At 39.9% G+C, this 13,656-nt stretch overlaps 1 protein-coding gene across 1 annotated transcript; it reads left to right on the plus strand.

The window, feature by feature from the left end:
- Positions 1-6,795: 6,795 nt before the first annotated feature.
- hoxa11a (homeobox A11a) lies at positions 6,796-11,190 on the plus strand. The gene is made up of 2 exons (XM_015028995.1): positions 6,796-8,633; positions 9,423-11,190. Exons 1-2 carry the CDS (start codon positions 7,931-7,933, stop codon positions 9,653-9,655), a joined length of 936 nt encoding a protein of 311 aa, XP_014884481.1. The 5' UTR covers positions 6,796-7,930; the 3' UTR covers positions 9,656-11,190.
- Positions 11,191-13,656: the final 2,466 nt, after the last annotated feature.

A 13,656-nucleotide genomic window follows, 5' to 3' on the forward strand; every position in this document is an offset into this window, starting at 1 on the left:
AAAGCCGTTAGAGGGATGTGTAACCTTAACACTTTTAAATTTGGATTTCAATTTAAGGGATTGTTGTATTAATGCATTAAAATGAAGATACGTTCTTAATTTGCCGCATGTCTTCTCTCGTTTGTATGAATATGTTACATATCTCCCATTTAACTTTTGATCAAATAAATTTTAATTGCAGTAATTGGTAGACAAGGTGCGCTATAACCGTCCACTACAGTATTTACTACCAAAAATGAAAACTACTACAGCTACTACCAATAATAATAATAATAATAATAATAATAATAATAATAATAATAATAATAATAATAATAATAATAATAATAATAATAATAATTAGAGATAAAAAATACTAAAGAATGACAAATACTTGAAGAATGTATATATATATATATATATATATATATATATATATATATATATATATAATTTTTGTTGCTCGTGTCTTGTTTCATTGTTTGAAAAATAGTTTTGTGAATCTTATTAACCGAAACTCTTTAAATAGTAGATGTTTCCATGGTTATGTGGCTAAACCATATATGTATGAAAAGCAGCAAATTATGTCACCAGAGAAAAGGCAGGTAAATAAATAAATAAATAAATAAATATTATTTAGCTAAGTCTCATAAGAGTATGAAAAATCTCTCTCTCTCTCTCTCACACACACACACACACACACACACACACACACATATATACATACATACATACATACATACATACATACATACATACATACATACATACATACATACATACATACATACACAAAACAAAACAAAACAAAACAAAACAAAACAAAACAAACAAAAAAACAAACAAAAAAACACAAGTATACAATAAAAAACCCCCCCGAAACATAAACAGTCCCACAAACTGGTTTGGGTGACGGGTGAAGAGATTGCAGCTGAAGTGAAACTTAGAGACAACATCTAGTGGCCGTGACGTGAAGACAGCAAATCCTCCAGAACCCTGCATCTTTCCCACGTTGTGTGACGTGGACTTCGGTAGAGTGGGGCGTGAACGTGACAGATGACGTGATCGGAGATGGGCTTAATCAAGTAAGATGTATGACCACACAGACTTTCACTGGGATGCGAGGAAAAAGGCAGAAAAGCCTACAGGAAGAGAAGTGCAGATAATGTTAGCAGGGACGCAGCTCATTGGCTGGAGGACAGCAGAGAAGCATTTTTATTGGACAAGGAGAAGCAAGACAAAGCCTCCAGCCTGTTAGAGAACATGACTGTGCTCCGCCTCCACACCGCTGCTCTGCACATGACTCATCGTTGATTGGACGAGCTAAGAGGACAAACAAACCGGGATCTTGGTGTCGAACTGTGTTCAAGAATTGATGTTTGCTGCCACACTAAGGAAACATTAGGAATTGCAACCCGTCTTGGTGAAATCAATGAACACAAGCAAAATATTTTGTAACATTTGGCAACATTTTCTAGGTAAATTCATATTCATATTCCTCATCTTGTCCATTTGTTTACTCTTAGGTAAATAAAAAAAAATGTTTTCATGTCAGGATCCAATTCCAATATCTTAATCAAATAATAATAAAAAAATATTCTTGGTTGGGGAAAAAAGAAAAAAAAAGTGAAGCACCAACTCGCTACTTCTAAAACGACACAGGCTTAATTTATTAGGAATATAGGATGGATTATTGACTGATCGGATCGGTGCACGCTATGCATTTCTCGTCCTCTCGTCAGGCGTGGCAACAGCTCGTCCAGCAGATCCAGGCGCTGCTCTTTACATTGACCTTCGCTGTCACCAAGCGTAATGGAGGTGAGGCCTTTTTTAACCTTTCAGTTACTCCGCTTGCGTCGCTCCGTTCAAGACTGCGAAAGCGTGATCTTGGAGATGATCTCGGATCGAGGCAGTCAGTCTTTAGCAGACATAAGCTGATGCAGGATGGACGACCAGCGGTCAACCAGACGTACTTGACCGAGATGATATGTGAAAGCCTTTCTCTGTGTTCCGCTGAGCGCATTGGCTTTCCTGGCCTGGTTATTATCATGTCATTTGGTGTGAATTATACTTCCTGTATAATTTTTTCTTCTTCTTCTTCTTCCTCGCTTTGGACTTGTGAATGGAAGACACAAAAATGAATGCGTCATGGTTTAAAATAACAGCAGAACCGCTTTGTCGTTAGACAGCTTAGTTTAAACCGAGATGGATTAAAAACGCATACAAAGAAAAAAAAAGCTCAGTGTTGTTTAAATTACCTGAAGATAACTCACAAGTATTCCTGAAACCCTATTTAGAGTCGCAAGTAGTGATAATGTAAGACTCATCCGAACAATGGATGTCCGCGGAGTTTTTATTTGACTATTTCGCGGTCGGCCAATCCTTTGCTTTGTATAATCTTGCAAAACTATATTGAAAAGTGGACTTTTGAACCAGTAGATACGATCAAATTCAGCTCCTGCAAATACGCTGATATTTAGGCTTCGTAAGCTCCCTTGGTCATCTTCATTATCTTTTAAATCACATTTAGACACAGATATACGTTACTGTGGAAGTGTTTTCACTGTCCCGACTCAATGGGGAATTATTTTTGGCATTATTTTTTTATTATTTTTACTCAAAGATTAAGCATGACCCGATTGTGACTCATATTTCGCAGGAATTGTTTTCGCTTCTGTATAATTAAATATATATTTTTAAAATTATGTGGTAGAAATTACGGTTCGGATGCAATTTGGGCCATTTCAGAGTCACACAGCATAATTCTCGATACGAACTCCCCTCAAATATTTAAGAATTAGTTATAATTTAACAGTTGGGGTTTTAAGTAATTCGTTCATGTAATTATAGAATGCCTTTAATTCTACCTCATTGCCACAAAATATGTGAGTACGAGGACGCTGACAGACTTTTATATTGTGAAAATATGAAAGTGTGGGGCGTTTTATAGACGATTATGTTTGGCTTGACCGTAATATTTATGATCCATTCTTTTACATTGTTTTTAAAGATAATTATTTTAAGGATAATATATATGTTACTATTTAAAAATAATACTAAATATAAGGAAATAAAACATTTGTCTATACCTTTTTTTGTCGAATCTTGCAGATTGCGGCCGCAGGTATGCGCACAATTGAATCTGTGTAAGTTTAATTTAAATTCTGAAAGCTCTGAATGTTTTTTTAAACGCTTCCAGTTATCAATAAAAAAGTATTTTCAGACTCGTGTCTTTATGTTTCATTCCAGCTTCCAATTTTTTATTTTTATTTTTTTATGAAAATACATTTAAAGTTTCAACAACAAACTTGTACAACACTCTTTTTATATTTCCTTGTGTAAAAAACCCAGTTAGTGTCCAGTTTGTCCCGAGGCCTCTCCGCTCTTCCTAAGTTCCCTGCAGTAAGCCGCTCCCGTTGACCGTGGAGTTGGTCGGTCCCCCCCCACTCCCCTCTCCCCCCTGTGTGGTCTCCTCCTGCGTGGCCTCCCCACGCTTTCTTTCTCTGTCGTCGCAATCTCCCCGTCAGCTCACATTTCTGTCACCTGTGGATAAATCAACAGTTGCTCACTGAATCTGGTTCCAAATGCATCGTTCCGCAGCATATATATCAAAGCTTGTTCATTTGGACGCTGGGACTGCTTCATGCTTCAGTCTTGTAATTTTTATAATCGCTCGCGACGTGATTACGGCTGCGGCGCTTAGACGAACCGTGGCGAAAAGCAGCTCTTTGCGACTCAAGTTCAACAGTTTCGCAGAACAACAACAAAACAAAACAAAACAAAACAACAACAACAACAAAAAAAACATTTCCATTTGAGTTTCTCTTTAATGCTTCTAATAATATTGTAAGCAAATTAAGTCCGAAATTTGATGCATTTTATTCAAAAAACTATTCATTAACTTGCTACCCCCTTTTTTAAAAAAAATCATTGTCAGATTCTCAGATTACGCAAAAAGGTCTGTGATTCTAAAGAGGGGTTTCAGATCAGTAAACTAGAGTGTGACAACATGCTCCTTAAAGCTCTAATTTACCACCAGTCTTCTATTTGTCCTGACAATGCGTTGTACTTGAGTTCGGGCCTCGTTGTAAGAGATATTTCATTCCCGATTTCCACACACTCTTTCTATATTGACTAAAAAAAAAAGAAAAAAAAAATCAAATAAGGCTTTAAGTCTTTCAGTCGCAGGTGTGGTGGCTGACTTCTTGACCATAAAACGAAAACAAAAAACAGGCTGTTGGTCAAAGTCTAGGGCTCTTTATTTAAACCAAAGACAGAAACTGCAGGAAGTGTCTTTGCTGCAGACTGACTGCGTCTATTTAGCTTCATTTACAGCCTTCAAGGCCTACCTGAGGTGGTGTTAAACTGTATACTTCCACAGCCACCCCCCTTCCACCCTTGATTGTTTACTTGTTGTCTGATGAGGTTTTATGGCGCACGGCTATATGTTTCCCCCCAAAAGACTAAACCAATGGGCTTCCATCAGCTCTAACAAATGGTTTCCAGCTATTTGAAGTTCAGTTCCTGCACAATCTGTTTAATGTAGATGCACGCAGATAAGTCCGTCGACTTATCTGTGGCTGTGTCACTTCTTGCATTAAATTAAGTGCAGTTGCCAAACGTGCCTAAGAGTGTCTGCCTGATATAAATAAATAAATAAATAAATAAATAAATAAATAAATAAATAAATAAATAAATAAATAAATTAATTAATTAATTAATTAATTAATTAAAATAAGATTAAAAAAGAAAAGAAAGAAACAAAACATGTTTTGCAGTTAGTTACTGCAAAAACATTTCAAAAATTTTGGTTGCATAATATTTGACTACTACTTCCTTCTAATTTGAATAAAATTGAGTTTTTGTTTGAAGGTCTTTTAATAGCCTGGGGTGCGACAAGCAGAACTATCTTAAGTATTTTCTTATCTTATTTAATAGTTTTTTTTTTTTTTTTAGTCGTCCTAATGATATCCACTCTTGTTGGTGGGCAATGCTTACACCGAAGTTGAAGTTCTACGCTCACACTTTCAAAGCGATCTGGTAATATAAAGCCTGAGTGGATGCAGGGGGCAATTAAATGGAACTCCATCCGGGGCACACTGGGCCCTTTGCTCTCTCTTGTGAAAGACCCTTTTCCTCCCCCGAACTTGAAGTCGACCCTACAGACAAAGCTTTGGCTTTGAGAGCGTTTTTTTTTCTCTTTTTTTTTCTTTTTTTAACACACACACAGCGCCAGACTACAGGCCTGCTGAAAAACAGAACCAGCTCGCTGGGATCCTCAAAAACGACTTTATTTTAATAAAAAACACATTTGTCATAAAACGGACCAAAGCTTTGCTTCTTTTTTCCCCTCCCCTGTTTTTAATAAAGCTAAAATCGTTTTTTAATGGACATTTGCATTAGATATTCGCCTATTTAAGCATGAGAAGAAGTCTTACCTTAGCTGAGCGCAGACAAATGTTTCTATAATTTTTGAAATTCCCCAGCTGCTGACTTTGACTTCGCGTAGGTGGCGTCTTCCCATCACGCTTGGCCAGTTTTGTGGTGTCTGTCTGGCTCTGAAGAGGGGAAAAAAAAGCCAAGTAGAATACTATAGCAGCTATAAAAACGCAGGTCTGTGCAGAGCTGGCTTTGGTTTTTTTTTCTGGGCATCCTGTCCTCAATTACAGCTTAAAAGCTCCAGCACAAGTCGTAGAATTGGTCTGTAGTGACCCAGAGAGGCGGAGCGTGTGGCCGCAAAGATACCCAAATCGTTTGAGTCCCCCGCAATTTGATCAAATAAAGTCCCCTCTTTAAGCAGGAGCGTAACATCATGTGGTTTTTGCGTGTTTTTTTTTTCATAGACTCACATGAGGCGTCTGTGGGCGCTCTGGCTGTATTAGTCAGTCTGTATATTTCAAGGTTGTGTTTCAGATGTGTCACTTAAATCCGTATGTGCGCCATCGGGCACTAGGGTCCAGACCAGCCGCAGCGATCTTAATCCTAGCTCAGGCCTCTCATTCACAGCACATTAGAGTCAGGTTGCAGCTTTTCTAAAACAGGCTTCATGGTGGCCCCCTGAGCGGAGCGGAGTGGAGCAGGGCGGAATGTCCTGTGTGGCATGTTTACCAAATTAAACAGCAGAAATGCATCTAGTCTCAGCACATTAACCCCCATCCCCTCCCCAACCCTCTATTTCTTCTTCTACTTCCGTTTGCTGAATTCGTGCATTTTCTGTTTGTCACTCCAAGAGACTTAAAAAAAATAGGAGTGATAGCTCAACTACATCTGATGTTGCAGGTGTATATTTTAATTTTAACTTTAAAAATAAAACAACGAGGCAGAATCTTATGGGTGAATGTTATAAATGTCACGTTCCGCGTTATTTTTATGGTTTGTTGATATACTCTGCATTTACGCAAAAATGCAAAATTATATTAAACATTTAACAACGTGAATTAAAATGAAGCGATATAAAACTAACTGAAATGTTTGCAGAGACAAAAACAAAACTGCCAGATATTCTTGTTAATATTATGGAGATATTTATATTATCGAGCAACGCACAGTTGACTGCACATGTTGATGTAAACATTACCAAACAACCGTGCGTAAAAGCGTAGCAAGCCCCTTTTGGAGCCGCCGTTTGAAACCATGAAATGTTACTAATGCATCAGAATGTTCTCTAAATATTCTACATTTTCATTTGACCAAAAAATATTATTTAAATAAATTTCAAGCAGAGGGTGATGTTTATTGAGGTCAATGTTCATTTCTTGACTGCTTTTGCTTTACGCACCTATTTCTTTTATCTTTGCCAATTTGTTATTTTCTGCAGACTGACCAGGAATCCAGATTAAGAAAAAAAAAGTGTCCGAACTTCCCCTGGTGTTCCACTAACATCAGGAAAGACAATGAAAACTTTAACTGACATCCAAAACAGCATTCACCTTGACATACTGCTTGTAGTTGATTTATAAATCACCTTCGCTGTTTGCAATAGAAATACCTTCAGGAAAGATTTGATTTATTTGTTGTTGTTTTTTTTGCTGTTTTTGCTGGCGCACAAATACAAACACTGCGCTTTTCTTTCTTTCTTTTTTTGTTGTTGTTGTTGTTTGCATTTGAAACAGTATAGCCGCTACTTTGAACATGACCCTGATAACCAAATGCTCACTGAGCCAAATGCTGCGCTGTAAAAGTACCAGAAGATGATGACTAAGGCATCTCCCTAAAAGCAACCTTTAGAAATAAGCTGCTCCCTCCACCCCCTTTGGTTCAATAAAGATCCGTGTTACATATTCCTAAAGTTGCAGACAATTGATTTGGTTCCAGTGTTGTTTTCGAGGATGAAAGCAGGCAACATAATTCACTTTTGAGGAACTGCTTCCTCTGAAATGAACTAAAACAACTTTTAGGGCTTCATCATTTCATGGGAAAAGAAGCACGTTTATCTTTTTTTTATTTTAAACGTGTTCTACCTGATGCATTAATGTTGATTTAAATCTTGTTTTTTTGTTTTTTTTTAAATAGTCACTAACCAGTTAAAGATGTCTTTGTTCTCCTCGGTTGCGTATTAAGTAATTCATTTTAATCCGGTATGGTTATAAACCACCAATGTCAAGCTTCAGGACACACAGCAGTCATGTCTCTCACACTCCTACACACTCCTTCCCCTGCCGACGCCTTACACACCCAGAGGTTTGGACGCGCGCGCGCACGCAAGCAACGCACGCACCCACGCACACAACAACCGGAGCCTGAAAATCTGTCAATTCCTGCCGCGTGGTCACGTGGCCTCCTCCTCAGTGGAGTGGATGGAGATGGCTCTCCACGTCAGCTTACGTATCCCAATTTGTGCTTAGCGAACCTGCTTCAAAGAGGCGAGAGGCACGGCGCTTCAGAGCCATGTTCGGGGTGGTTATAGAGGAATCAAAGCCCAGCACAGACTTGTAGAAGCGGCCGAGCAACGATGATGGATTTTGACGAGAGGGTCCCCGTCGGATCGAACATGTACTTACCCAGTTGCACTTACTACGTGTCGGCGGGGACCGATTTCTCGGGTCTTCCCTCGTTTTTGTCTCAGACCCCTTCCACCCGCCCAATGACATACTCCTATTCCTCTAACCTGCCGCAGGTCCAGCCCGTCAGGGAGGTGACATTCAGGGACTATGCTGGTATCGAAGCGCCCGGTAAGTGGCCGCACCGGGGGAACTTGTCCCAGTGCTACTCGAGCGCGGAAGACATGGTGCACCGGGAGTGCCTGTCGGCGCAGACTGCCGTCGTGGGTGACATGTTTGGTAAAAACAGCCCCTACCACCACCACCACCACCACCACCATCACCACCATAGCAGCGGGAGCGGCGGAGGTGGTGCTGCGGGTGCCGGCTCCGCCGCCGCAGCCGCCGCCGCTAGCTTCTACGGGAGCGTGGGCAGAAATGGCGTGCTCCCGCAAGCCTTCGACCAGTTCTACGAAACCGCGTACGGGAACGCGTCGGAGAGCTCGTCGTCGGTGAACACCGCCTTCTCAGGGGACAAAACGCCTGCAAGTAAGCAGCCGGAGCAGACGCCGTCCTGCCGGGACTCCGAGGCAAAGGAGCAGCGAGAGGAGACAAGCAGTCCGGAGCTATCTTCCGGCAACAATGAGGAGAAATCCAGCAGCGGCAGCAGCAGCAGTACGTATTTAAACTCGACGCTCTGCTTATATGGGAGAAAGTTTGCAATCTTGCGCGCTGCTGTTAAAAATTTTATATGCTGTTTTATAAGCATATAAGGGTTTATAGAGGGCCTGTAGACCCCCCCTCTTCAACCTCCACCTCCCCCCCCCAGTCTCCAACAAAAGTTTGTTATAAACTGCAGGATCACGTGTTTGGAATTGAAATTGGCCGTGAAAGACAGCATGCCCGTCAGATATGTTCTACTTTATTTATTTATTTATTTATTTATTTATTTATTTATTTATTTATTTATGTATTTATTTATTTATTTTTTGCTTGTGTATTTTGTAGTATTTGCCGTGACTCTCACTGAACGAGGATCTTCACACAGAGCAGCAGCAGCAGTTTCCATTTATGACGAGCGTGCTAGTTTTACGCTTTCTTTGCTTTAAAAGACCTCTTGCTTGTAACGAGGGTGGTGTCTGTGCGCTTGAAGCTGTAGCGCACATGATCTGCCCTGTTAAAGCAACCAGTCGGTATTTTGTATTTAAAGTGCATTTTTTGCGCATTTCCAAACATGTTTAGCTAAACGAGCTTGTTATTATGATCTACATGTACATAGTTTTGCAGGCTTTCCTGAAAGCCTGCAAAACTAACCCGGTTTTCCCCCTTGTGCAATATGACATAAAATAGATGTTATTAAATTTTAATGGCTTCTATACATTATAGTGAAAGCATATTAAAGCGCTTATGTAATTTGTGACTGCATGTCTTTTAAATTTTTTTTTCTTCTTCTGTGCCTTCCAGGTGGACAGAGGACGCGCAAGAAACGATGTCCCTATTCCAAATATCAAATAAGAGAACTTGAACGAGAATTTTTTTTCAGCGTGTACATAAACAAAGAGAAGCGGCTGCAACTGTCGCGGATGCTCAACCTCACCGACCGACAAGTCAAGATCTGGTTTCAGAACCGGCGCATGAAGGAGAAGAAGCTGAACAGAGACAGGTTACAGTACTACACGTCCAATCCTCTGCTTTAGGGGGGGATCCAGGGGGAAAAAAACAGGAGAAGCACATTGCTCCGGTTCCCCCTCCCCTCCTGTGGGACTACATAGGGTTCGTCCACAGACTCACTGACTTCTTCTCAGTGTACTTCGTGTACTATACCACAGTGGCCGGCGACGGCAGCAATAACACTGCTAGGTTGTTCATTTCAATGTTCGATAACGCGCAGAATGCGCCGATATGAAGTATGCGTTCATGGGCCATGGTTTTGCGCATCAAACTGATTCTGAAAAGAAAGGAAAAAAATATATATATAGAAACTGTTTTTTTCTTCTTCTTCTTCTTCGGTGAGCGCTCCAGGTCTCTGTTTTCGGAAAGGGCCATGTTATTAGAACCTGTTTGTTCTTATTTGTCAGGGGAGGAAAAAAAAAGCAATCATTAATTGACTGCTTAAGTGTATTTTGTAATCAAAAATATTATTTTATTTCTTTTTTTTTTTGTCTGTTGTTTAAATTAGAAATGTGCTGGATTTAAACTTTAAGGCGAGTAGGTTGACCTATATAGGGAGACTGGTGGAGCCTACATTGGTGTGACCAAATAATGAGTCCGTATACGGACGCGAATGATGAGTGTTTCTGTTCATGTGTGTGCTTATTTATTTTCTATGGCCACTCGTTTGCTCTATCTCTTTTTTAATGCCACGGCTGTCCGAGTCCCAATCCACGGGCAAGCTGTTGAGATTCCGCCTCAAACCAGCTTTTCTTATCTCTGACGGTCGCCTATGGAAGAAAAACAACAACAAAAAAAGAGGGCTAATTATTTATATAATGCGTATCTTTTAAAACGCGTAAAGCCATGCTGATGATCATATGCAGGCCAAAACCAGACAGATAAGCTTTGTCCGCTTGGATCCGGAGCACTGAGGTGTTCACGCAGGTGTAGCTTAGAGCTTATCCCTCCAATCTTTCGACTTCTATGCATCCTTTTTATGAGGCATATCAGACCTTGTTTTTACGAAATCCAGAAAATGTGTTGAACATTTGACTATAGATTCCCGTCCAATTTTTTTTACACAAACGAAGACATTAAATGTCAAAATTGATTAGCCAATTACAACACCCTTTCAACCAAATAGAAACTCCCCAGTACATTTGGTTGAGCGTTCAAACGTTTAAAGAAGATTGTCAAGCTTTCAACATATAAGGCTATTTAAGTCTTCATCTTTAGATAAATACTGTAAATTGAGGGATTTAAAATTAACCCATGGGTCGTGTCTAAATTTTTCCTGTACAAAGAGGTTGAATGTCATAATTGGTTTGCTCATTATACACACATTTGGACATCAACAGACGCATAGACGTCTTTCCATCTTTGACTTTTTAAACCACTTTTTGTTGTTGTTGTTGTTGTTTAGTCAGAACGCAAGTCAAGAAGAGTTTGCGAGGGGACATTCTGCTGCAGAAAAGTAACAACCTCATTGTCACTTTTTATATAATACGTTTGATTGTGTTTTCAAATAATAATAAAAAAGAACAGCCTGCGCAGCTTTTTTCACCTTTTACCAAACATGGCTATTCCTCCTTGTCTTTCTTTTGTCTAGTGAAAGTTACGGAAATGTGGACATAAAAAAACAAAAAACAAAACAAAACAAAAAAACCCCTCATAGTTTCCATCTAAATTAAGCCTAAATACAGACATTAAATGTCACTATTGGTTAGAACCACCCTTAAGCCACATTTATACTCCAATAAACGTCTATAGACGTATTTTCACATTTCTAAATTATAATTGCATTTTTTTTTACTTTGAGTCAGAATGAGGTCTTTTTCTCCCCCTGCCTTTAATACACAATGTTTTGTTGAAGAGATTCTGCTGCAAAAACGTTTTGACGTCATTCTCAATTTGAGGCTTTACATGACTTTTCCTTTCAGAGTCATTTTCAAAATCACCTTTCGTGCAGCTTAAATCCATCTTTCACCAAACTTTCTTTCTAACATCCAGAGAAATATGTCAGAAATCTGACACTCGGCTTATCTCGTCTATATTTAGCCTAAACATAGACATTGAACGTCAGTCTCCATGAGCCTATTTGATCCAGCCAGATTTTTTTTAAAATCTACATTTAGACATCAGGAGACATCTTTATGTTGATACGCTCACATTTTACGTTTCGCTGATGGAAGGCAAAGGCACGTTCTCTGGAATTTTGCGAGAGAGGGATTTGGTGGTGCTGTTGGTTTTATGTGTACATACTCACGAAGGAATCGTGACGAGAAACATTTTTCGTGTGCGCATTAATTGCAGCGTCACCCCGAGTCATCGCAGTGAATCAGTTGCTTTGATATGAGCCAAAAATATACATATATATTTTGTAATATGCCACATTTACAAATAACTTTAAGAATAGTTTGACAATGCTTAAAATACGTTCGGTCTCAGTAGCTGTTTTTTCTTTTCTTTAAAGTTGAATTTTGTCTCTAAATGGAACACATTGAAAGTTAGGCTCAGTTGGCCCATTTAAATCGCCTCTCCAACACGATATACATACATGTGGATATAAATAGGTTTTGGTGTAGGCGTCTTTTCAACGATTTTTCTCGAGCTTTTTAGACAGAGTGCTACTTTGTCTTTTCTTTGTGTAATTAACATATCTTTCCACAGGAGATTTGGTCTGCTGTTGGTAACGTGTTTGTTTCCAAGAATCGTGATCCTTGCGCTTTCATAAAAGGGTTCAATTGCTTGGATCAACTGCTTTGGAATGCCCAAATTGTGTATATTACATTTCTTTTAAAAAAAAAAAAAAGAAAAAGGAAGAAAAAAACAATAAAGCCAAATGAAACGCTGACTGAAAATAGCTTTGATACCAGTCTAAATCCTGCTTGCTTAATGCCCCACATACTATTTTTCTTTGTTAAAATGGATCACATGCGCGTATGTGAAACTTTTTACGCACACAAGATCAACATATTAACACACTCGCAGAAAAAAAAAATGCGGCAATCAAGTGTCTGTGGGTGCAGCAGACACCTGAAGGAAGTCACATGTTAAAGATTAGGTCTCTCAAATGCAAGTTGAAAGCAGTCCAAACACACAAAGACACTCATACGCCCCAGGTTAGACGTAAGGAAAAAAAAAAAAGATGACAGTTTGTTTGAAATATTTGTGTCATTTATCACAAACAGTGTTTATTTGTCGACTTTAAATAAATTGATACGGTTGCATTCTGCCCTTATTTTGTGCTTTCTGAAAATGTTCAGCCATCTCGCTGCGACGCGGTGCTCTCCATCTTTTCCAAAGCGATAAAATAGCTTACTCTGTCCGCCACAAATGACATTTTGGGGATAAGGGGAGGGGGGGGGGCGCATCTCGCTGCAAATACATTTTAAAAACTAAAGACTTTACATCAGTTTGTCTTCTAATGACCTTCCTCTGGATCATTTCTCGGTTTTCCGTGCGTGCAAGCTGTCATTTTGCTGACTGACCCTGGAAACACTCGTGCAGCAACAGCAGCAGCCTCCCCTGGCAAAGGGGTCGCCATATTTGCTGTTGTTATCACAGTGTTTATGGGAGCTGGCCGCAGCGCATTGGCGTTCATATATGACAGTCAAAAGGGTCATAAACGCTGGGGAGAGAGAGGCTGAAGTTTATGGTTGCCTCTCTCCGCCATAGTCCGGCCTTGCCTTACCTCGCCTCGCCATGCGCATCCTTTACTGCGCGTTGGAATTCCGTCCCTAATTACGGGACATCCTCCCCCGTTGCCAAGGCAACGTGGCCATAAAAGCTGTCTGAGGGTCTGGAGCATTTGTACAATTGGAGTGCTGGTGCAATAAACCGTCTGAGACCCAAGGTTATTAACTGTGTTACCAAGCAAGGCGACAGCGATGACAAGCAGAGGACAGGATGGCAAGAGAGCCTTTAGTGAGCTTTGCTGCATCGACTTCATTTTGGAGCTTTTCCCCCCTCGATTCGGCTCTTCTGTACTGAGGACTTGACGCTACTACCACTGGGCGGCGCTATTGGGACCAAAGTCATGGCC

Source organism: Poecilia latipinna, unplaced genomic scaffold (genome assembly GCF_001443285.1).
Source record: "Poecilia latipinna isolate Pla-1442-1.1 unplaced genomic scaffold, P_latipinna-1.0 Scaffold141, whole genome shotgun sequence".
Classification (NCBI taxonomy): Eukaryota; Metazoa; Chordata; class Actinopteri; order Cyprinodontiformes; family Poeciliidae; genus Poecilia; species Poecilia latipinna.

Bases quoted from the DNA above. Each gene is read 5' to 3' on its own strand.
- hoxa11a (XM_015028995.1), top strand. From the start codon at position 7,931: ATGATGGATTTTGACGAGAGGGTCCCCGTCGGATCGAACATGTACTTA. The intron at 8,634-9,422 runs GTACGTATTTAA...TGTGCCTTCCAG, and splicing joins CAGCAGCGGCAGCAGCAGCA to GTGGACAGAGGACGCGCAAG.